This window comes from Pundamilia nyererei, unplaced genomic scaffold (genome assembly GCF_000239375.1).
Source record: "Pundamilia nyererei isolate P.nyererei 1_Seehausen unplaced genomic scaffold, PunNye1.0 scaffold00523, whole genome shotgun sequence".
Classification (NCBI taxonomy): Eukaryota; Metazoa; Chordata; class Actinopteri; order Cichliformes; family Cichlidae; genus Pundamilia; species Pundamilia nyererei.
In genome coordinates this window covers 10,513-28,281 of record NW_005187924.1, presented here as the reverse complement: position 1 = coordinate 28,281, position 17,769 = coordinate 10,513, and the positions used below count along the sequence as shown (strand labels likewise).

Here is a 17,769-nt window from a genome sequence, read left to right as displayed (position 1 = left end):
CATGTCTTTATCCTGTCTTCCTTCTCTCACCCCAACCAATCACAGCAGATGGCCCCGCCCCTCCCTGAGCCTGGTTCTGCCGGAGGTTTCTTCCTGTTAAAAGGGGGTTTTTCCTTCCCACTGTCGCCAAAGTGCTTGCTCATAGGGGGTCATATGATTGTTGGGTTTTTCTCTGTATGTACTGTACCATATGAAGCACCTTGAGGCGACTTTTGTTGTGATTTGGCGCTATAAATAAAATAGAATTGACCTTTCAGCCCAATTCTATTTTCCTGCATAATCCATCACAATGTAATCAAATGAAAAAGTCTCTTTTTAAAATTTATTTTATTTGTTTTAATCTTTGCATCAAGCAAATATTAAATTATATGCAACAGTGTTTAACAGTGTTTAACTTGTTTAACATTTAAACCTATCACCTGCAGCATATAAAATAAAATCGTGTTTTGTGTATATCTTTCCAACAGATGAAAGTAAAACACATCAGAAAAGAAATTAAATCACAGATTCAGCAGCACTGAGTCGTGTTGCTCTTAGATTTATTGTCTCCAGTTTAGCAGGAGTGGGGCGGGTGGAGGTTTGCCCACAGCGGTCATGTCAGTGGGAGGATCCGGGGGTTTCTCTGTGAATGTCACGTTCCCGTGGCAGCGTGCTCGCTGCTCGCTCAGATCTGAAGTTTAATGTTTCGCTGTAAGAAGTTTTCTTCCCACGCAGAGTGTACAGTGGACGCTAATGTTTTTATCACTTTTTATGGACTAAAACTCAAAGTAATGTGAGTACTTCCACGCTTTAAATGCTGCATGGTCGTACTTTCACGGTCATGGCGATGACCATCCCGCCACATTCTGCCCCCTGAGGGTGAAAACCTGCAGCTCCACGCCAGAGAGCTGCAGGAAGTGTGATTTAAGAAACTTTATTTCAGAATAAAATAAAAGATGTAATTTCCTCTGAGACCCTCGGTGTGGCTCAGGGACAACAAAAGGTCAAAATTCACACAACTAACGAGCTAAAGAAGATCAGGTGGAGGACGAGCAGCCCCATGTTCAAATCCTCACACACACAGACATGAACCAAAGCTGTGTGTCTGTGTGTGTGCGTAGGTCAGTTCATTGCACGTCAGTTCATTGCACATCAGGTCTGACACTGAAGCGTCACATGTGACCAATGACAGCTGCTCAGCTGCTGGGCTCCGCCCCCTGAGCGTGCTGCTGTCGGTCCACCTTGTAGAACTGGTGTTTCTGGATGTGCCGGTACAGCGTGGTGTATTTGGACACCCTCCTCATCCTCGGCAGGATGAAGGTGTGGGTGAAGTCGTCTCTGCTCAGAGCGCCGCGGCCCTCGGCTGCCAGAACGCCGTTCACAAAGTGCAAGCAGAAGCTGAAGCAGTTGTGGTTGTTTTCATCAAACCTGCGACACACAGAGAGAAAAGCTGTCGACAGATTTCTACACCTGCAGGTGATGGTGGTGATGGTGGTGAAGGCGCCGTGGCGGCGAAACACGCCTGTGTCTGGCGACCACCGCGGGTCACCTGTCTGACAGCGAGGGAGGCTCATAACGACAGAACGCGTTCAAGCTTCCTGCCTTCAAACAGCTCTCAGGTAAACTGTCAGGAAGGTCAGGTGTGAGTTACCTGTGCCAAGCAGGGTCCCACATAGGCCCGTCAGAGAAGCGCTCCAGGTACTGGTCCCACTGAGCGAGCAGGTGGAACATGTCGGGTCGGACCAGAGGGACGCTGATGCTGCGCTCCCAGCCGCTCTGATCCCTGCGGACGCCGCCACGAGTGTAGTTATACACAACACCTGCACACAGGTAGGAGGAGCTGATCACTCTGATCACTGCCCACGGGTCATCGATCACATTGATTATTGATCATTGTTTGGCTGCAGAGCTGAAATCTGTCAGGCGCTGCGGGAGGATCACATCACATCTCTCTGAGATGAATGATTCATAACGTTAAATTTAGAGAACATAAAAATAAATTATTTATAAAATCTAAATTATTAAAATTAGGAGATTTAGTGAAACTACGGACACTATTAATTACGTTTAAGGCTAAAAATAATATTTTGCCTTTTAAGTTACAAAGAGTATTTTTAACGTGTTCGGGGGGAGAAGACAGAAGGAACTGTTATTTTAAGCGTCAGCTACACAAAGATTAATGAGTCCAACGGTTAGAGGTATACGACTGTGGAAGTGTCTTCATCATCATTTAAAGAGTTGTATAAATTTACATTGTTTTAAAAAGTGTTACATGTATAAAACGATAACTCAATATGAAATTGGAGTTCATTGAAAAAGGATCCATTATTTTATTTACTCATCTTTTCTCCTTGTTACTATGTGGAGTGGTATATTCTGATTGTAAATGTGTTGTTAGGACCGGAGATAAATGTTAATGTTAGTTTGTTCCTTGACTTTTGGTGCCCGCTTGCAATATAAGTTGGATTGTAGAGAGGGGGCGGGGTTTAATAAGAATATTTTCTTCTTCCTGCTGCTTTTCACACGTGGTTGCTTTACTGACAGACAGTGTGGTTGGTTTGTCTGAAAGAACTAACTGTGGAAGCTGTTGACCAAGTGTGAAATAAATAAATGAAATGTTTAAACGTGTCTGAAAGTTTGATTTTGGTGTCAGTCGGTAAAGTCGCCGGCTGACACCGACGCTCTGCACTCGCCTTCGTCCTTCCTGTCGCTGTGACCGAACTGAGACGTGGTTGAACGTCTTTGATTAGATGAAATCAGGGATATGGCAGGTCGGGGGCGTGGTCAGCGATCATGTAGCGTCCTATTGCGAGAGGATGGTGACTGTCTGCGAACGTTTGATCTGAAGCTGAAACGACACCTGACCAAGCCTCCACCTGTCTGCTCGCACCTGAGCCCACGATCACCAGGTGACCTTTGACCTCAGAGACCTACCTTTGGTGTTGGAGATGCCGGTGTGAAGATCAGCCGCCCCATCAAAGTCTCTGAGGATCAAACAGCAGGATACACTGATTGGACTGGTTTAGTAATTCTACTGGGTACACTGGTTATACTCGTATCACCTGGTCCAGTATGATGACTGGTTCAAACTTCTTCATGTTCCTGTGGGTACACTGACTGTGTACCTGGCAGTGTGCTCACCTGTGTGTAAACACCTGAGTACCTTCACCTGTGTGTGTGTTACCTGTCCAGGTTGTCGTGTGCAGGTGTGACCAGCAGGCAGCAGGACGTCTTGTGCCCATTGGTGAAGGGGGAGGGGAGGCTGACCGGCGCCTCCTGCAGTCTGCTCCCCCTCAGCTCCTCCCCGCAGCTCGGGCACTGCTCCGGCACAGAGAAGCAGAAGATCTCCTTCTGACAGTGAGTCAGACGGATCACGCTGCGCTCCATCACCTCCTCCTCTCTCGTCTCCTCTCGTCCTGCTCCTCCGTTTCTCCTCTTTGACTTCTGCCTTCCTCTTCTTCTCTCCTTCTCCTTTTCAACCGTCTGCGCGGTTACAGCCTATCAGATAACATCACTGTCTGGCCCCAGCCTATCGGGTTGTGGGTGCAGTCACAAAGATGGTCACGTGACCAGGCTCACCTGTCACTTTTTCCCCTCGAACAAGGCGACCTTTGGACTGCGTGGGCAGTGTTGTCACGGAAACGGGACCTGAGCTGCAGTGCATTCTGGGATTTCAATGTCCTGTAATCACAGGCCTGCTTTCATTTAAAGAGCACATTTAAAAACACAAAATGCTGCACAAAAACAAAACAAAGAGCACATCAGCTCACACCGCTCCAAACGGAAAAAGAGACTTAAAAACAGGAAGCGAAGATGCCTGTCTCATATTTAAAGGCAACGTATTCCAAAGTTTGGGAGACACAGTTGAAAAAGTTCTCCTCCAAGTTCCAGCCTAGTTTTCGGGACAACCAAAAGCAGCTGGTCAGCTGATCTAAGGGCCGGCGAGGGAATACAAGGCTGAAGAACATCAGAGAGGTATGGAGGAGCAGGACCGTTCATAAGCCAACGTTAGGACTTCTGTGATAAACAGGAAGCCGACGATGAGAAGATGCTGCGTGTGATAGTGAAGAGACGGGCAGCAGCATTTTGAATAAGCTGAAGACGTTACAGCAGGAAGTGCCATACAAAATAAAAGACAGAGAAACTTGAGAACAACGGTCATTATTTCCAGAGAACAAGGAGAACAGCCGGCTTTGACTGCAGTCGTCACTGAGCTGTGATTGGCCGAGCACACAGGACACGCCTCAGTTTCTCCGTCTCACCTGTCAGGAACACCTGATACACGAGCTTCGAAGTCAGATGACAGATTTGCATCTCACTGGAAGTCGACCAATCACATTTCACTTAGATGGAAACCAGAGGTTCCCGTCACTCTGACACGGTCAGAAGATCTGACATCATCCGGTTTTATCATCACGTTGAACGTGACTGAAGCAGCTCTGCTTCAGGGCAGCTTCCTGTCCTGAGACTCTGATCGTCTCCTCCATGTTTTGGTTCTGCACCAGATGAGCCGATCGCATTTCATTTCCCCGATCTCCTGCACGACGACACGGCTGACCAGCCCTCCCCTCCGTCAGCACCAGCTGCTGCCTGTGGGCCTCAATCTGCCAATTGCAGTGACTTTTACTTTCCACAATAAAACAGACCTTTCAGCTTTTATTTTGAAGAGCTGGATGTAAATGTGCTCGTCAGCACTCGGCTCAGCTTCTGTAGTTTTAACGTGGCTGTAAATAAAACAGGCACTATGGAAAGATTCAGGCGTGTTTCACAGCATGTCTGTGGGATCGCACATACCGACCTCATCATCAAACACACTGCTGCTTGCGCTCTATCTAACCTATTAGTGTTACGTGGGGTTGGGGGGGCACCGAGGCTCTCATTAGTTCCCAGAACTTAAAAAAATTGTGCAAACTCGTTGCCTCAAAAAAAGTAATGCTTACTGAAGATAACGACATCGTGCTCAAAGTTTCTGACTGTGCAGGACGAACTTTTACCCTCTGACAAACATTTCAGCTTCTACTACATTCAAAAACTATTTGTGGTAACTTTTTAAAATTTGCTGACACACTAATTAAATGCAACTAAATCACATTATGTTTGATCTCGTTGAACTTTAGAGATTTCTGGTACAACATTTAATATAAACACTGTATGATTTAAACATAATAATTAACAACAAACTTTTATTTTCAAATCCACAATCAGGTGAGCATCCAACATCCTGTTCTACTGAACAGCAAATGAGTACAATGTCATCACTGTAGCTTTTGTTATTTAATTATATTTTAAATATTGTCATGGTCCTGAGTCTGAGGACTCGGTGTTTTGTGTTTCTTTACATTATTCTTTGTTCTCGGTTATTCTGTTTTGTCTTTTGTTTAGGTTGCTATGTGTTAGTGTTTTGTTTCATGCCTGCCTGTGTTCTCTCTGTCTGTCCATGGTGTTATTGTGTATGCTCATGAGTCTGCCTGTCAAGTTCAGTGTCCTGTCTGGGTCTCTGTGTCTGTTAGTTTCCTGTTTTATTCTGAAAGTTCATGTCTCATGTCAGTGTGTTCAGTTTTACCTCTCCCCTGTCTCGTTAGCCTAATTGCTCCCAGCTGTGTCTCCCTCCTGTGGCCCATTCCCTGATTACTCCCCGTGTATTTAAGCTCTGTGTTTTCCTGTGCTCTCTGTCGTGTCGTCTGTTTAATTCCTTCTCAGTCTGCATTATTCTGTTACCCGGTATTCATTCTGCGTCTCTCTGCCATCTCTCTTTGTGCATTTTGCTCCTCCTCCCATGAGTGTCTGGTTTAAATGGCCTGTAAATGGCCTGTAATTATATAGCGCTTCACTAGTCCCTAAGGACCCCAAAGCGCTTTACATATCCAGTCATCCACCCATTCACACACACATTCACACACTGGTGATGGCAGCTACATTGTAGCCACAGCCACCCTGGGGCGCACTGACAGAGGCGAGGCTGCCGGACACTGGCGCCACCGGGCCCTCTGACCACCACCAGTAGGCAACGGGTGAAGTGTCTTGCCCAAGGACACAACGACCGAGACTGTCCAAGCCGGGGCTCGAACCGGCAACCTTCCGATTACAAGGCGAACTCCCAACTCTTGAGCCACGATCGATTTAAGTTTTGTTCTTTAGTTTTCCGAGTTTAGGTTTGTTTACTCCCCGCTCTGCTCTTCCTGTTTTGTCACCTTCTCACTGCTGTAAATAAACACTCACTCGCCCCCCAGCCAGTACCTGCATTTTGGATCCTTTTTTCAATACACCACACGACTGCCCCCAGCCGTGACAAATATGATCACATTTAAATGTTATATTTAGTTGTTAGCCTATTTAATAATCTCACAATGAAACAAAGTCTCAGATGTAATTATTCTACACCAAGTTTAGGCTTCCTGTAGCTTTGTATTGTAGTTACATCACTGACATAATCAATATAAATGTATTTATTGTCTCCAGATCAAACAACACAGAAGCTGGCGTGTTGTAGTATGTTTAGGATGGTTTATTTCCATTACTGCCTGAAGAAAGTCTTTAACACTGTCCCAGCTCCCCTCCAGTACAGTGGCAGTGGCTGTGGGTTGGAGAGCCAATTACCTTGATCCTGCAGGTGACCATCTTCACTGACTGCACCACCTGTGACGGAGGACTCCTCTCACCTGATGTAAGCAAACATATTCTTTAGAACACCGACTTATTTGCTTTCTTAAACGTTTTTCTTGTATTTGCTACAGAACAGACCTCAGGACAGACAATCGAGCTGCGTTATTACACTATTACCAAACAATATTGTAAGTTTGATATAAACATGATGCCATCCATCCATTTACTTCCACTCATCTGCAGCTGGGTCATGGAGACTGGCAGTCTAAGCAGAGAACCCCCACACCTCCCTCCCCCGTAGCTCATCCAGGGGAACTCCAGAGTGTGCTGGTCCTGGGACACGCCCACAACCCCTCAGCCAGGAGGCATCCTGTCAGACCACGTGAACTGGCTGCTTTCAATGTGGATGAGCAGCAGCTCTACTCTGAGCCCAGCTTGAGTGACTCTTCACCAGGATGGACTCCCTCCACATCACTGCAGCTGTGGCCCCAATCCATCCATCTCTCGTTCTCGTGAACAACACACTCCTCAACTTGGGGCACCAACTCATCCCTGATGCAGAGTGGGCACTCCATCCTTTTCTGGCTGAGGATCGTGGCCATAGATTTAGAGGTGGTGACTCTCATTTCAGCCACTCCACACTCAGTCGTGATTTGCTCCAGTGAGAGCAGGAGGCCACCACCTGATGGCTGACCAAGCCCAACAGAACCCCAACAGGACCCCTCTTCAGCTTCATGCTCATTACCACCAACAGGCACCAACCACCCTAAAGTCACAGCTCCTTGCAGCAGCCTCAACGATATCCATCCTCAGCAATGTTCCCTCACTGCTGGCACGGTTTCTGCACACAGAAAATCTGCTTTGTGCACAAAAACAAATCTAACCTGAATTGAAATTAAAACTTTAACAATTCTGTTTTGCAGTGTTAGTCAGTGAGTGACTGGCTGATGCGATTCACATTCGTATATATGCAGCTAATCAACGTGGTTGACAGGCTATGACAGCGTCCTTATGTTAGTTGTTTAGGGAGGGGGAAGTTTTAGGAGTGACGGCGTGTTTGAGATGTGAGAGATTTGCGACGTTTAGCGCAAATCTTGTGTAGTTAGTGTGTAGTTAGTGTGTAGTTAGTGTGTAGTTAGTGTGTAGTTAGTGTGTAGTTAGTGTGTAGTGTTGTGTGTGTCAGAACAATGAGGCGCCTGCTGAGTGTTACAGGTGTTACAGCAGTGACACATCTGCTGCTGTCAGGCCTGCAGGTATCAGGCTGTTGTTCTCCTTCATCTCATAGTGGACACAAATTATTTTTGGAGCGGCACAAATAATCTGTGTGGCATCAGATTTGATGCAGAACAGCTGATTGTTCTGTAAATAGTTTGAAATGTTTATTTAAGAAACACCTTGGCTGCATTTTTAGGTAAACAGCTGCAAAACACTTTGTTGTTTACATAACTCAGTTACTTTTTTGAAGAAGTAACTATATAATTAATTACCCAGCATTGGTCATTATTTACTGTATTTCCAGACAGAGTTACAGACTCTCTCCCAGACCACAGACTCACAATACAGTCAGAGCAAAAATAAATAAATAAAAAATTTAAAAAAGAAAGTTGTTTTCACGTTATTTTTGCTTCCAATAGTGTTAACATGCTGCACTTGGACAAGATCTTTTTTAAATTCTCAGTGTCAGTGGGCTAATCAGGTAATTAAAAGTCGTCTAACATAAATGCTGTAATTTGATTATTTTAAATAGTCCAGTCTGTTTTTCTTAATGTTACTGTACTGGAGCAACTGTAACCCACATAATTTCCCTTGGGATTAATAAAGTATGCTGATTCTGAAAAGCTCGAGTAAAGCAGTTGTAATCTACTCAAGTACAATATGGGGTAAATGTACTTAGTTACATTCCACCACTTTTTCTAATTTAAGCCAACTCAAATAAGCTTATCAGCTTTTTGAATGAAAACTTGTTGTTGATAAAAACTGAGTTCAGGCTACTTATTTTCGATTAAAGACAATATTCGGTTTACCAGTTTACCACTCCAGCTTAGTCGACTCTTGGAGCAGTTGAATACTTCCGGTTTAATCCACCCTTCTGCTGATATTCTTTCACTATTTGTGTTTTGTTTTGTTCTTGTGTGTGTGTGTGTGTGTGTGTGTGTGTGTGTGTGTGTGTGTGAGGGTGTGTGTGTGTGTGTGTGTGTGGGGGGGGGTACCTTAAATTCTTTTGTAACGTGATTCTTTCTTTATTGTGTTGTAATTGTTGTTCATTGCTTTATGACTGCCGGTCTGTGAAAAGAATATTATGAATTTATTTACCTACTAAATGAAAACACTGCAAACATGACGCATGTTGGAAGGAAACTTCTCTGCTGTGGTAACACCACCAGCTTATATGACGACATGAAGAGCACGAAAAAGTAGAAAAGAAGAAGCAGGGACAGACCCTGGCAAAGAAACTCCAACTGAAAACACTCAAACACTTTCAGCTCTATTTTATTACCGAACACACAGAGACCTTCACATTCCAGCTTTTCAAAAATCCCACTTGCAAAATAACAAAAAAAAAAACTGATTGTGTTGTGATTATTGTGTTAAAAGAGACGCTTTCCACGGGTTCGTACTTCCGGAGGAAGTGGAACCTTATTGCTGTGCCCGCCGTTCTCCGTCGGAGCGGTTTAAGCGGCGCACCGCGGTGACAGCTCGGAGCAGTTGTTGAAGGTCCGCGGGGAAGATGAGCACCAAACAGGTGACCTGCAGGTGAGGGTGCGTGCGTGCGCGGGCGTTTGTGTGTCTGTGTGTGTGTCTGATCTGTCTGAGTGTCGTCGGGTGTCGCGCTGGTGTGACCCGGATGTCCGCGGACTGTTAGCCTCGTGCTAATGTTTTTAGCTCTTAGCTCCGCACTCGCCTGTCCTCGTCAGCGCGTGTGCCTCTAACTCTGACTGATCGATTAGTAATCAGTGATTCCAGGTGTGTTTAAGTGAAAGCTGAGACTAATCAGCTTCTCCAGGATCGATACTTCTGATTTAAAGTCACGTAAAGAGCTGCAGCTTTAAATCAGAGGGCAGACTCCGCCCCGAGGCTCACCTCGGGGTCACGTGAACGTTCCCTCCTGCGAAAATGAAGGCGGCCCCTGATGGCGTGAAACTTCAATAACAAGCACAGGAACACCGGAAGCTGGTCCGAGTCTGAGCGCTCTCAGGTAGTTGGTAGGTTACAGGGGGTGGGAGGGAAACAAACTGTCAAACAGCCAATCAGAAGCCGCTGAGACTGCAACTGCAGTTCCCCTGGTGTCCAGCAGGGGCAGCAGTGACTCACTCCCCACAGACTGACATGTTAAAACTTTACAGCAGAAATAAACATGTTTACAGCCTAACACACAAACTGTTCTGGCCTCTAGAGATAATTTCCCCCTTTGTAACACCTGTATTAAACTTTTGTTACAGAATAAAGAGGACGTAAAAGATGAGAAGGAAAAGTGTCACTGTATGCAGATGACGCACTTTTCAATACTGGAGAAGGCTTTAACAGTTTATCTGGGGTTCATATCACAAGTCAGAGACAATTATAAGGGCACAGGAGGAGAATGTTTTTAGAACTCACCTGTTTAAACTCAATCAAAGGGGGCGTGGCCTCTGTAAGATCTTTGATGAATCAAAACACAAACAGAATGATGAAAAGATGAAAAATGTAGCACGTGTACAAAACTACAAGTTAAAAACTTTGTTTTGAAAGTTATTTAAATAAAAGTAAAAAATAAAGTCTTATAAAAGTCAAAGAGTTTGACACCTCTCCCATCAAATATTCATCCGTCCAACAAAGAGATGTCCTCTCTGTGCCACCCTGGGGTCTGAAACACCTGGGCGGGTAGAATAGGATCCTGATTGGTCAGAATGTGAAGTAAACACACAGTAAACTGAGGTAACAGGTTAAACTGCGAGAGTGATTTCACTAGAGTAGCAGGTCTTGTGGCTCACAGGTGTGCTGCGTTTCAGGTACTTCCTCCACGGCGTGTGCAGGGAAGGCAACCGCTGTCTCTTCTCCCACGACCCGAGTACCAGCAAACCCTCCACCATCTGCAAGTTTTACCAGAGAGGGGCGTGTGCCTACGGAGAGCGCTGCAGGTAAGGCCCTGCCTACCTCTCACCTACGTTTGCATCACTGTGACTCATTTCACTTCCTGTTTGTGCTGCAGGTATGATCACATCAGGCTGTCATCCAGAGGAGGAGGGAGCGGAACTTCAGAGGACCTGACAGGGGGAGGAAGAGGAGGAGGGGCAAGTAGGTCTGGCAGAGGCGGAGCCAAGAAGACGCTGGTGCTGAGAGACAGAGGTCAGGAGACGATGAAGCTCTTACAGAGTCACGATAATGATTGCAGGTAACCCCGCCCCCTCTGTGTTTTCTCAGTGCTGGGCGTCGAAGACGTGTTCAGGGGCCCATCAGACAACTCGGGGTCAGAGGTCACAGCAGCAGCGACTGCATCTCCGCATTCATACGTGGATGCCATCAGGGCGGGTCTAGACGCCTCGGCGCAGGAACGAGGTAAGACTTGAGAATCCTCACATTTGATTGGCTCTTATTGGTAGCACGTGAAGATGTTTACCCGTGCTCTCTGCAGCTCCTCCTCCAGTGGGCGGGGCCTACCCGGACCTCCCCCAGCTGTGTCCCTACGCTGCCGGCGGGCGCTGTTTCTATGAGGACAGTTGTACGTATCTCCACGGCGACCTGTGCGAGGTGTGCGGCCTGCAGGTGCTCCACCCCCAGGACCCCGAGCAGAGGAGAGCGCACGAGAAGGTGTGCATGCTCATGGCGTTTCAGTGACCTCTTTGCGTTCGTCAGTGTGAGCGCACACAGATGTGCTGCAGCTGTAAATGATCTCGTGTCTGTCTGCAGATGTGTCTGCTGGCCTTCGAGGCCGACATGGAGAAGGCGTTTGCGGCCCAGCTCAGCAATGACAAGGTGGGTTTGATTTGTTTTGGGATTGGTTGTCTTGGTGACCGGCCTTAATTAGTTACCTGTTGTTCAGGTGTGCTCCATCTGTATGGACGTGGTGGTGCAGAAGGCGAACCCGTCAGAGCGCCGGTTCGGCATCCTGTCCTCCTGCAATCACATCTTCTGTCTGTCCTGCATCCGAAAGTGGCGCTGCACCCGAAACTTCCACAACAAGATCATCAAGTAAGAATCCAACAGGACCGGGTCAGGGGTCAGGCACCAGGGTCAGGGACTGGGTCTCTGTATACTGGGGGGAAACCAAGACTGATGGTGTCTCGTGAGATCTGATTGGGGCTTTACTTTGTTTCACTCTCGTTAGGATCCTTCCCTGAGTCAAAGAGCAAATATAATACAAAAGTCTGCTGAATAATAATTTCCTCTCATAAACATTTAAACTTCACCTAAATCATACAGGTAGGTATTTTAAAATAACTACAGATATTAAATAATGACACTCATCTCCAGGCTTTCCCAAAATAAGAAGTTCACTTAAACCTTTGATATGTTCAGCTGGGATACCAAACGATCAAACTACACAAATAATTCTCCAGTTGGAAGTCTTTCTTAAATGTTCTGTAATTTCTAAAGACTAACATTAAACATTTCAGAATTCCAATTTTGCCTTGTCTGATTACACTTTTTATACACCTGTCATTCACCACTCAGGTATGTTCTCATATAGGGCTGTTCGATATAGCGATACACAGTGGAACAGTTTAACTAAAAATTCAAGTTACGAAGGCGCTTAACGGCAATATTTCAGCCTGTGTTACGGCAAAATACTCGCGTAACAAAATCCACTGGCTCTGGCCCAGAACGCCTACAATGCCCACAATGCCTTCCGAATCATGTGACAACCCCCTTAGTCCTTGCGCTTCGCTGTTCCACTGGAACGACGTGTTGTTGTTGCAGGTAGCAATTAGCCTATAGCCTATCGTTCACTCAAAAGTCGCGATGGGTGCTTTGACTTACGAAAATTTCCGACTTAAGAAAAACCCTCGGGAACGAATTAATTTCGTAAGTCGGGGTTCCACTGTATATCGGATGACGATATAAAAACATCTATCGTTTCATTTTACGCTATCGTTTGTTTCATGGTGTTGCAAAATAAACTTTTTATAGCAATATTTTCTCATTGTTTTGATGATCGCTGTAGTGACTATATTCATTTCTTAAAGTTCTCTTTCTCTTATATTTAATATAACCACACTACGGACGGACAAGCGCCTGTTTTTATGTGTTGTCGTTAACAACAACGACGGGAAAACCATCGCATGTCCACTTGTTTATGTTCCACATAAACCTTTCACAATAAAGCTCAGGACCCTGTTGAGACTTTTCAAAATAAACTGAATCACGTGAAAGACTATGCAGAGCATTGATGGATGAGAAGCAAAAAAGAGCCGTCAGGTGCTAAAAAATAAACTGTAGACTCAAACATTAGAACAGCTTTTCCCCGCAGCACGCCGTGTAATAAATACTCACAAAGGAAACGGCGCCGTTACAACTTATGTCTAAAAATGTATCGTTTCATGCATCGGTTAAAACACTCGACTCCAGCTACATGACGCGCAGCTGGAAACACTTCACGCAGGTCGAGCTGCCCGAGATTCACTGAATTTATAGAAAATGTTACATTTTTGTGATTTATATCGTTATCGGACGATAGATGTCTCATATCGGGATATGAGGTTTTGGTCATATCGTTTTGGTCTGGCTGGGCCTGACTGGGTGTGACTGGCTCTGGATGGGTCTGGTTGGGTTTGATGACCTCTCTGTTTCTTTCAGGTCGTGTCCACAGTGTCGGGTCATCTCAGAGTTCGTCATCCCGTCGATGTACTGGGTGGAGGACCAGGATGAGAAAGACCACCTTATAGACCTCTTCAAGTCCGGAGTCGGGTGAGTTGCCTCTCTGTGTGACGCCCACCTGCTCTCAGGCGCTTATGAAGAGGATCCAAAGATCTTCCAGGATGTGCTTTCAGGTGGTGAAAACAAAGGTAGCTAAGGTGTGTTCAGCTTTCAGTCATACTCTGTGTGTGTTTGCAGTAAGAAGGCCTGTAAGTACTTTGATCAGGGCCGTGGCTCGTGTCCGTTTGGTGGGAAGTGTTTGTACCTCCACGCCTTCCCGGACGGATCGCGGGCGGAGGCCGAGCGCCCACGGAAGCAGCTGAGCTCGGAGGGGAGTGTGCGGGTCAGTTTGAGTCCTTGTTGTTGTCCATAAGTGGAAGGCTGTTGGGTGTAGTAGTCTCTAAACTCTGTCTCTCTGTTTAGTTCATGAACAGCGTCCGCCTCTGGGACTTCATCGAGGAGCGCGAGCAGCGGTCCGTCCCTCCCCTGCCGTCCCTCACTGATGACATCACAGAACTGAGGGAGCTCTTCATGCAGATGTCGGGGCCGAGCCACGAAGACGAGCCGGAGACCTCGCCCGCCAACGACCTGTAGTCTCCATGAAACCTGTGCCGGGTCCACACCAGATCATGTGATAAGGGGCACGTTGTGTCCGCAGGTTTGATTCCCTGAGACGGGATGGCGCTTAATTTATTGTGTACATGAGTAAATACAGTCTGAAGACCAGCTTCTGTGTGGTGGAGTTATTTTGGTGGTGGAGGGTGGGCATAAAGGTCCCGGAAGGTCCTTAAAACTCAAAACCAGATCTGATATAATAATAATAATAATAATGGATTGGATTTATATAGCGCTTTTCTAGGCACCCAAAGCGCTTTACAATGCCACTATTCATTCACTCTCACATCCACACACTGGTGGAGGCAGCTACAGGTGTAGCCACAGCTGCCCTGGGGCAGACTGACAGAGGCGAGGCTGCCATATTGCGCCATCGGCCCCTCTGGCCAACACCAGTAGGCGGTAGGTAAAGTGTCTTGCCCAAGGACACAACGACCAGGACAGAGAGCCCAGGGATCGAACCGGCGACCTTCCGGTTACAGATGCGATTCCCAACCCCCTGGCTTGTGTCCTGGTGCACCTGTGATGGCTCCCGCTGTGAGGTCTGTTCTTCAGACTGAGGTGCAGCAGGAGACGAGCTGGCGGTGGAGGTGCTCTCTGAGGTTACCTGCTGCTTTTAAACCTAAACAAGAATCCCTGATGGTGATTTCAAAATCAATTTTAAAACTGGTTTTTACTGTAAAGAGCGCCTCGCCATCGCACCGCAGTGCTCTGACAGCCCTCCAGAGGGCAGCAGTAGCAGACTCCATGTGAGTGTGACCCAATCAGAAGTTCGGGGATCAATTCCAGGATGCTCTGCATGATGAAGGTTGTGTTTGGGGTGTAGTTTTATGATAACATGACTGGAAAGGAAAACAATTGAGCTGCTGAAATAAAATGTGGACTTGTGAAAGAATCGTATGAAGCAGTGAAATAAAAACGTGTGAGGTTTGAACTCCTAAATCTGCTCCAGACAAACACAACGGGCCTCTGCCAGCGAAGAAACTCGGACTGGAACCGAACGCTGAAGACTGATGAGCACTGCTGGGTGGCACTGCAAACATTAGTATCAGTCTGGTCGTTAATACTGAAGACTTTTACCTTTTAAAGTCAGCTGATTATGGGCAGAGCAGTGTGTCCTGATTTATGACATGAACCATCAAAACACACTGACCATTAAATCACTGTCACTTTGACTTTTCACAATAAAACACCTCCCAGCCTTTATTTTGGAGGGCTGGGTGTAAACGTGCCTGTTTCTAATGTGCTGCAGGCTGTAAATAAACCACAGAAAGGTTCACATGTTTCTCAGCATGTTTGACCCGTATTTGTTCATTAAGAATGATTTAACAAATATCGATCTGATACCAGCGCCAATATCAGATCGATATGCAGCATTTATATTCAAATGTGTGTCACTGGTTCACTTCATTCGTATGAACGCTGAACTCCTCAGACTGTCTGCACTCCTCTGAGAGGAGGTAAGGAGGAGACTTAAAGCTCTGCTGTCTCCTCTGATTACTTTAATCCAGCCGGAGCTACTTAACTCCTCACAGCTGAAAGCAGGGAGTCAGGCAGGAACAGGTGGCCTCCTCCTCGCAGTCGCACTGCGTGTGCTCAGCTGGCCGCTCCTCTCTGGTTCCTGCTGGTATGAAGTTTTCAGAGTCGCCTCACAGTCTGCAGGGTTAACGGAGCCCAGCGACCGGGCTGTCAGGCTGCCAGGCAGCAGGGTGAGCAAGAGGAGGGGAAGGCGGAGGAGGGGGCGCCGAGGCTGCTGGGAAAAAGTAAAAGAAGGAGAAGTTGTGGGGAGGACGCAGAGCCAGGGAGAGGCCTGAGCAGGGCTCCGAGGATCATGGGAGCAGTTTATGGAAAGAAGGTGAGTGATAAGCGCTGATCAATGATCCGATCATCTTTACAGTTAGTGAGAATACTCTGATCAGATCCTCACACCAACAGTTTAAACTCAGAAATCTGGTGTTCGGTCATGCGATCACCTGCATGTATGTGTGAGGATATTCATTCTGCGCGATGAAGGTTGCAGCAGGTGCGCTTCAAATGTCCTGACAGGTGACAAATTGAAGGAAAATGGTACCCCTGTGGTGCGGGGTGGGGGACGGCTGTAAACACCATCCATGGTGCAGAGATCGGTGGGACGAAGAGCTCACCTGTACCTGCTGGAGTGAATCTGAGGTGCTCTGTGGTTTCAGTGTGAGTGTTTGGTGTGCTGCAGAGCACCTGATGGCGCTGTGGGCGAGGGCTAGTCGCTTTCAGATGAAGCCGTTCGGCGCTGCGATCGAGATTGCCGCAAGCCGCCATTTTTAGGTGTGATAAATTAAAGGATATAAAAACAGATCAGTGACTGAAATCACCGTGAGTCTGTGAGCCTACAGCAGTCCAGAACAGCTCCTGAAGGCAACAGACTACAGGTAAAAGATGGCCCATGTGACGCTGCCCGTTGGTCAGGGAAGTTATCACACCTTGAGCTGAGCGTTTTCTCGTTCCATCTTTGTGTTTTGAGATGGGACGTGAAGAATCTGACCGAGGAGCGAGACGCTGCGCGACATTCTCCTACTCCCTGTTTCCTACTTCCTCCTCTGAATGGGACCAAAATGAGTTTTATGTTTTATTCAGTCAGACCTAAAAGCAGTGACTGACACCATAAAATCATCAGTAAACATCTTCCTGATGAGCATCTATGCAAGCAGACTTCCAGGTGAGTCGCCCCCTGCTGGACATCAGTTAGAAGTTCACCTCTGATGGCACCTAAATTCAGCAGAAGCTGGCAGATAAAATGAAAGATGAGCTGTTTATTGTTGCTGATTGAAATCACGACCTGCCACCGTCTCTGAGAATAAACAAGGTTTTTGCGTGGAGGTTCCAGTTCTTTAGCGTCGAACGCTCACCTGGATCATGTCTCAGATCACCTGGCTCCAGACATTCATGACCTGCTCCAACCTGAATCAGCTGATCCACCTCGAGCACAGGAAGTGAGTTATTCTGAGGTCAGAGTGAGAGAGGCTTGGTGCTGCACACCGTTTATTTACAGATTTTTAACTCGTTCAGATGATTTCCTGCGATTCACGTTTGGCTTCGAAACACCGCAGAACAAAGGAGCACCTGCTCTCACCTGAGAGCTTTAGCCAGGTGGGAACTGAGCAAGTCTGAGAGAGGACGAAGGCCAATCGTACGCCTCTCCGATCAGGGTGAGGATGACTGCAGAGTCGCACTCCACAGGGGAGGAGACAGCAGGAATGCGACCTTATAGGAAAGCCGAGCTCTCGCAAATATCCGAGTTATGAGGCGGCGCAGCTGTCCGCGAGGCTGAAGAGCAGCTGAGAGGAGGCGGGGCTAGAGGTTTGTCTGTTTTCAGTGCAGCAGGTGGAGACGAGCTTGGAGCATCGAGTTTCAGGAACGATCTGAGAGGAGAGGTCCGGATTTATCTGGGGGGGTAAGCCATGGTGTTCAAATTACCACACGGTTTGTGTTTGTGTTAGTGTGTGTGAGTCTTTAGTCGGGCAGATTAAGGTGATCCAGCAGTGAGTGAAGCAGCAGGGAAAGATCAAAGTGATGAGGTCAGAGGTCAGACTGGAAGCTCACACACAGCTGTGAGATGTGCTTTGGCCTGCGGTCCAATCACATTCCTTGCTCGATCAGACGATGCTAGCTGGTGCTTATGCTAACCTGCTACAGTCCCCCTCACCGCTGACCCCGGCCTCGGAGCCGCAGCTGTACCACTACCGAGAGTCCAGCAGGGGGCAG

At 47.0% G+C, this 17,769-nt stretch overlaps 2 protein-coding genes and 1 long non-coding RNA gene across 3 annotated transcripts in view; 1 reads left to right on the top strand and 2 right to left on the bottom strand.

Moving 5' to 3' along the window:
• Positions 1-777: 777 nt before the first annotated feature.
• LOC102212702 (MKRN2 opposite strand protein) lies at positions 778-3,471 on the bottom strand. The gene is made up of 4 exons (XM_005754200.1): positions 3,164-3,471; positions 2,914-2,963; positions 1,631-1,799; positions 778-1,407 (listed from the first exon to the last, which is right to left on the bottom strand). The coding sequence occupies exons 1-4, from the start codon at positions 3,364-3,366 to the stop codon at positions 1,176-1,178; spliced, it is 654 nt and encodes a 217-aa protein (XP_005754257.1). The 5' UTR covers positions 3,367-3,471; the 3' UTR covers positions 778-1,175.
• The window catches only part of LOC102213276 (uncharacterized), a 19,300-nt gene continuing 2,364 nt past the window's right edge, over positions 834-17,769 (bottom strand). The window contains exons 2-3 of the long non-coding RNA XR_312383.1: positions 12,058-12,063; positions 834-845 (exon numbers count right to left, since the gene is read on the bottom strand). This is a non-coding gene — a long non-coding RNA (uncharacterized LOC102213276). The remainder of the gene's footprint in view (positions 846-12,057; positions 12,064-17,769) is intronic.
• mkrn2 (makorin, ring finger protein, 2) lies at positions 9,211-14,142 on the top strand. Its single transcript, XM_005754201.1, has 10 exons — positions 9,211-9,336; positions 10,572-10,700; positions 10,772-10,908; positions 10,984-11,118; positions 11,195-11,370; positions 11,470-11,535; positions 11,603-11,751; positions 13,357-13,467; positions 13,615-13,759; positions 13,840-14,142. Exons 1-10 carry the CDS (start codon positions 9,311-9,313, stop codon positions 14,008-14,010), a joined length of 1,245 nt encoding a protein of 414 aa, XP_005754258.1. The 5' UTR covers positions 9,211-9,310; the 3' UTR covers positions 14,011-14,142.